At 40.0% G+C, this 7,182-nt stretch overlaps 1 protein-coding gene across 1 annotated transcript in view; it reads right to left on the reverse strand.

The window, feature by feature from the left end:
* The window catches only part of vps8 (VPS8 subunit of CORVET complex), a 179,632-nt gene that overhangs the window by 130,353 nt on the left and 42,097 nt on the right, over positions 1 to 7,182 (reverse strand). Inside the window, 4 exon segments of the mRNA XM_032527504.1 lie at positions 3,041 to 3,108; positions 3,334 to 3,420; positions 5,060 to 5,184; positions 5,516 to 5,521. Coding sequence (XP_032383395.1) covers positions 3,041 to 3,108; positions 3,334 to 3,420; positions 5,060 to 5,184; positions 5,516 to 5,521 — 286 coding nt within the window.

Genomic DNA, 7,182 nt, shown 5'->3' on the forward strand with positions numbered 1-7,182 from the left:
ACATTATCTTCTGTTAATTTTAATACATATACATTGTTAAAATTAATATATGACAAATATATGACATGATAGATAGAAGGCTTCAAATAGACCCGGTGATCGGTATCAACCAATACTGCTTCCAGCAATTGGTGATCGGCCCCAAAAAATCCTGATCGGAGCACCCTTAGGTGACATTAACATGACACAAGAACAGAGTAAGAATAAGGAGATAATAAAAGGTAGGGGTCAAGTTAGGGAAAAAAGCAACACACTGGAATCACACCGCTTGCAGATGTGAATTATAGATGCAGTGTTACCAACACATACACGAAAAAGTAGAGGGAGAAACTTTTAGGCTTGAAAATAACTGTCAAATGATATCAAAAAGAATGTACATTTGGTATTTTGCTTTACAATTAAATGAGGTTCTTTTCAGTATTTGACAATTTTCTCATGCGTCGCTCAGTCTCAGTTGAAGTGCATTGTGAAACACATTTTTTTTTTTCATTAAGTCAAAATTCTACTGACGATTATTAAAAAACTATAAAATATTGTTACAGAAGCCAAGTTACTTAATCATAAACAAAACAAAATAGGGGAACTATAAAGGGAGGGGTAAGAGACAAAGTACAAAAACGCAAAATATTACAAAATAAGAATGACAAAAAAAAATGAAAACTTAATACCAACATTACAGAGACTAAACTTGAAGGAGAATTCCGGTCAATTTCAACAACACGAGTGCTTGGGGACTGTTTACAAACTACAACACACAAAAGAGATACAAAAATGTTTCAAAAAATAGGCATATGCATATTTTTTAAAAGTAAGTGCTGTAGTACAACTATCAGGAGACAAGTTTCAATTGAGGTACTGTAAGTTTAGAGAATCATTAAATTAATAAATATTTTTGATACGTCTTTTTGATGTTGGAGTTTGGGTCCCCAAGTCTTGCCCTATCAACACCGGAACTAACACAGCTGAATTAGCGGAACTTTTACGCATTTCTTTCACATCTACTGCAGTCAGATTCACCGTGTTCACTCCGAAGGAATAAATGCATATGGGTAGGTACTTGTAATGACATTTCAAACATGTTAAGAGGCTAAAAGCATGTTGTTTCAGCATTCTGGGTGCAAAATGTAGCAGGAGGATAACACGGTGTAGGCAACACCAATTGTTTTCTTTTTTCTTGCTACTTACAGGTTGGCCTCCGGCTGGGCTGCGCCTTGTCACCAATCCTTTTTGTAATATTTATGGACAGGATATCAAGGCGTAGTCGGGGTGGGGAGGGGTTGTAGTTTGGTGGGCTGGGGTCTCATTGCTGCTTTTTGCAGATGAAGTGGTACATCATCGGCCTGTGACATTCAGCACTCACTGGATCGGTTCGCAACTGAGTGTGAAGCGGCTGGGATGAGGATCAGCATCTCTGAATCTGAGGCCATGGTTCTCTGCAGGAAACCGATGGAGTGCTTTCTTCAGGTAGGGAATGAGTCCTTACTGAGTTTAAATACTGTACCTTGGGGTCTTGTTCTCGAGTGAGGGGACAATAATGCGGGAGATTGGTTGAAGATTTGGCGCAGCGGATGCGGTTTTACATTCCATTTATCGCACCGTTGTGACAAAAAGAGATCTGAGCCAGAAGGCAAAGCTCTTGATCTATTGGTCAGTTTTTGTTTCTACCCTTACCTATGGTCACGAAGACTGGGTCATGACCGAAAGAACGAGATCCAGGGTATAAGAGGGCGGAATGGGTTTCCCCCGCGACCTGATACCGGATAAGCGGATGATGAAGATGGATGGATGCATTTTTTTCAAATGCAGCCTGTTTTTAAAATGTGCTACACTACTCAGGCTTATGCATTGTCAATGCCACTACAAGCATGTGGTTGTTGTTACATGTTCTGTCCACTAGTAGGACTACCAACATCAGCCTGGCCAGGTGAATACGTCATGGCGTATTGCATTTCTAGCACGCCGCTCACTGTTTATATTATTTCACCACGCACACAGCAACAAACAAAAATTAACAGAGAACTCTGTAATAAAACATTATATAACAAGTGTATTGAAGTGGCTCTGTTGTAACTGAACGTTGCTCAGTTAGCACAATGACATGTTTGAAAGCACAGCCAAATCCATTTGTCATAGACTAAGTAACAAAAGTGTTAGCCACAGTCCTAACGGCATTAATAACTAAGCCAAACGGTGCTTCCACTACTATTTTAGTGATTTAAAAGCAACCTGTTTTACGTTACTGAGAGTTCAGCTGTTAGAAGGTAATATATGAAGTCGAAGCTAACTCTGACAGCTATAGGGGCAGCTAACATTAACATTAACTGTCTCCATGAAGCTCCCAGCTAAGCTCTTATAGTAAGTCGAAACATAGTTGGGAACCCAGAACAAGCTAACTAGTGATTTTTAATGTCATGTTAAAACAATTTCCCATACTTCTTCTGATTTCCAGCCGCAGCCTCCTACTCCTCCAGTACACGGAATGTAACGTTAGCCTTGTGTTTCTCACTCCCTTAACTTATTGCTCATCAGACGTGACACAAGAAGACGGAAATTAGCTAACGTTAGCCAACCGATTTACAAAAAAATCAAATTCCAATAGTAATTTCAGCATTCACACTACAGCTTAGAAAAAGGCTGCTTTGAACAAACTCAGCCTAGAGAATACAATACAACAGCTAGAAGTACAATTTAAAAGTACACCTTCTAGAATTTTGTCCAAAAAAATTTGAGGCAGCTCGCTCAGCCCTTAACTAGCTGCTTACTAAAAAGGCTGAATCGACCATCTTCTTTTCTAAGCATAGGCTTTATGAGTCAGGAAACAAACCTGGTTCATGTAGTCCACCTTGGATGGACACTGTGAACTGTAAACCATGCTTTTTCCACTAACCTCACAGTAGAAGACAATGACACCATGGCAACTGTACACAACAGAAATGGCAACAGCTGTAGCCCAAGCCATGCCAAACAGTCCCCTCTAGCAAAGGAGCTCTTCAACCTAAAAACAAAGTTATTTAATTGACTTTAATTTTAAGTCATTTACCTGAAAGCCAGCTCAAAAACTGATCCTCCACTGTCATTGCACACTGCAAGAGTTGGATCATCTGTGAACTAGACACAACAACAACAACAGGAAAATAAAAACAAGGGACAGAAATCTGATGAAAATGATCAGGGATCCAACTTATGTAAAACCAATTTCTGAGGGAGTGTGACACTCACAAAGTTTGCTTTATTGTTGTATGGGGAAAAAGGGTTGACTTTAGCCACCCAACAACTTGCTCCAGTAAAGAGAGGTGCCTGTCTGTGTGTGTGTGTATATATGCGTGTGTGTACCTTCACATGTAGTATAGCTGTCCCTGGAGGGTGGGCATCAGTGATTGTTCTCAGGAGCTTCCCGCTGGCTAGATCCCACATTGTAATCTAATCATGCAGACAGACAGAGCAAGTTTTGAAGAAAATTTGGATTAGGGTAAGCAACTGGACAAAAAAAAAAGACACTTGACAAAAATAGTTGGAGGAAATCAAGCAAAGTGACCAAAAAGGCGTGAAATAATTTGTGATTTCAGCTATCAATTATTTTTACTAGTACAGTGCATGTTTGTAGTGTGTGTTCGGAACGCCCAGTTGCTTGGTTCCAAGGATTACTTTTCACAACTTTATTGTGTAAATTCTCACAAACAACATGTGACAGAAAAGGCAGTAATAAAATGCTTGGTTCCCAGTATTGCTGCTTGCAGTGTTGTTGAGTGGCGTGCCAGTTTGAAGCGCTCTTAAGAACAACTCGTCCAATGGTAAATTTACCATTCACCTATTCACATACAACCATGGTGGCAGAGCTGCCACACAAGGAGCTGGCCCACTACATGATGTAGTCAGAAGTGACAGAGAGAGGTGACTGTGGCGGCCTCTAGAGAGAAAGACAACGCTCTCCCCGGACAAAACTGGCAATACAGAAAGTCAGTAGATTTGTCGCTAGTCGCATTTTTAAACCAGACTGTTCCATTTATCCCGGCTTGGATGTAGCCGTAAAATAATTTGACTTTAAAAATCATGTACACACTGGCTGAAGAACTGCATACAGTATTTTGATACCCAACACCAAGCCAAACATTTCCTCATTTGTGTGGACTAGCCCTTGAGATAGTAATTAAAATTGTTCAAAACCAAGTAAATTATCAGTGATTTGGACCTTATACTTTGAGTCATAAACCATCAAGTCTTTCAGAGCACCACACCCGCTCATCACGACCACATGCCACAACACATGCAACAGTGTCTTTGCTAGTTTAAGATCGACGCAGTCAATTTCCCGTCCAGCACCCAACGTCATTTAAATAGAAAATACACCTGCGCCCATCTTTGCGCCCGTGGGCATACTAGTCTTACAGGGAGGTGTGGTCAGGTGAATTCTTGGCGTATTGCTATCTTGAGGCAAGAGGAAGGGATGGCACCATTGACCAAGAAAAACCTGGTCTAAAGTCAATTGTGCACCACTTCATTGTTATTTTTAACAGTGCATTAGTGCAATGCGCCTAGGCTTATGCACAGCGTGTGCCCACTATGCTTGTAATACAGACACACAAGGAATCGCAGCAGCACACAAACATGTTTACATAAGATTACAATAAAAATATTATTGTGCAAATCCACCATTATATAAGCAATGTGCCAAGGTACAAACGAGCCTGGCTTTAAAAGAGAATGGTAGATGACACTGATTGGTTTATTGCATGTTACGCCCAAAACACATATGAATTAATGAAGACACCAAGTAAAACCCTTTTGAACCATGCGCCTGGTGCACAGACCCTTGTTTTTGCCGTCAAACTAGCAAAAGTGGATTTGGACAGGCCCTAAACACACCTGCGCCATGTTCTCCACGTTGTGCACTTAGATCGTTAAAATAGGTCCCACTGTATGCAAACTAAAGCTAATTATGTTAGATTTATTCAAGTCCTGAGTCTCACCATTTTGAACTTTTTAAAAACAACCTCCCAGTAAACTGTCTGTGAGTCTGTGATTGCATAATGTTTGTATGTTTGTGTGTCGGAGTATATACCTGTCCTTTGGCAAACCCGCAGAGAAGTCTTGAGCAATCGTGGTTGATGCTCAGGGCAGAGACCGCTCCAAACTCTGCCCCAGTTGCCTTGGTACCCAGACAGAGCCGCAGAGCCTGATTGGTATCTGGAGAAGATGAAGGGGACATTAACAGTAACTGCTGAATAAGGGGTGTAGACTCCAAAGGTTTGGATGGCAAAATTAATATAAAAAAAGCTTTTACAAATCAATACCAAAACACAACAAACTGGTACCAAATGAAGAAGTGTAAATGCAATTAAAACTGCCAGTGCAAAAAATATATAAAAAAAATTAAACACCAAACAACAAAGCATGCACCAAAGTAGCTTGGCCAAACCCAAATTGACATGAGTGATAACGCCTCACAGCCAGTCAGGTTGAATCCAGAATGAACAACATTAAGCATGAGTAACCCATCTGACAGGGATGTTCATACCTTTTCCTGCCCGGGCATCATTATGTCAGCAATATAAAAAGACATGGGTCAGCCCGGCTGAGACCTCAGCACCAATCAAACCCCAGTCAAAACACAAACAACATCACAGTATTAAGACTCATTCATGTTGTATCTTTGGAGGCCAACAGCTTTTTAAGTTCAGAGCGGTTTTGCCTGAGAGATTTATTTTACACTAAAATATGGTTTTGGATTATCATCACACCTGTAGTGTGTTTTTCTGGTTACAAACATCGGTCCTCACTACAGCTCTACTCCTGCCTACCAGTTAATATGTATGTATTATGTACACACTGCTCAGGCTGCTGGAGCTCTGACGCATTTTCTATTTCAATTTAAGCACTGATAATTGCTTCAGCAAATACTACTTATATAACTGATATGGCTGCTGATTAACCCTTATGACTCACGCTTTTATTGGTAATACTGTTGCAACCTAATAACATTATCATGGCTACACCTATAGTGTATACACTAATACCAACTGTCACTGAAACTACCGCTATGAATGACATTATTTTTACTGACAATGTACAGTGGGGCTCGAAAGTTCTAAGGCCAAAAACGTTTCTATTTTAACCTCATTGGTCCACAGAACTTATTTCCACAATGCATTAGGCTTGTCTAATGTTCATTTGCAAACGCCAAATGCTGATTTTTGTGGTGAGGACGAAGAAGAGGTTTTCTTCCATGACTCTTCCATGAAGACCATATTTGTACAAGTATCTCTTTATAGTGGAATGATGTACCACAACTGCAGTGTCTTTCTGGATGGATTGTGCAGTCAATTGTGGGTTTTGACTTGCTTTTCTCACAATCCTGCAAGCAGTTCTGTCTGATATTTTTCTTGGTTTTCCAGATCTTGCTTTAACTTCCACTGTTCCTGATGATTGCCAATTACATTCCAAACAGAGGATATTGGCATCTGAAAATGCTTTGCTATCTTCTTATAGCCTTCTCCTGCTTTGTGAGCGTCAACTATTTTCAGTTTCAGTTTTCTAGACAACTGCTTAGATGAACTGATATCACCTGGTCTTTCCAGACGATGACTGAGAACAATCCATGAAAATGTCAGGTCTCAGCTTTCCAAGGGGGTGGAGCATGCTATAAATTCTGCAGGGTGCCCAAACTTTTGCAGACACCTTTTTTTGTTTTCTGTTATTTTGAAAGTGTAAATGATAGAAATACTTTTTGTGACATATTATATACAGTGAGGAAAATAAGTACTTGAACACCCTGCTATTTGGCAAGTTCTCCCACTTAGAAATCATGGAGCGGTCTGAAATTGTCATCATAGGTGCATGTCCACTGTGAAAGACATAATCTAAAAAAAACAAAAAAACATCCAGAAATCACAATGTATGATTTTTTTAACTATTTATTTGTAGGATACAGCTGCAAATAAGTATTTGAACACCTGTCCATCAGCTACAATTCTGACCCTCAAAGACCAGTTAGTCTGCCTTCAAAATGTCCACTTTCACTCCATTTATTATCCTAAATTAGATGCACCTGTTTGAGGTCGTTAGCTGCATAAAGACACCTGTCCACCCCATACAATCAGTAAGAATCCAACTACTAACATGGCCAAGACCAAAGAGCTTTCCAAAGACACTAGAGATAAAATTGTACACCTCCACAAGGCTGGA

Source organism: Etheostoma spectabile, chromosome 10 (assembly GCF_008692095.1).
Source record: "Etheostoma spectabile isolate EspeVRDwgs_2016 chromosome 10, UIUC_Espe_1.0, whole genome shotgun sequence".
NCBI classification, from domain to species: domain Eukaryota; kingdom Metazoa; phylum Chordata; class Actinopteri; order Perciformes; family Percidae; genus Etheostoma; species Etheostoma spectabile.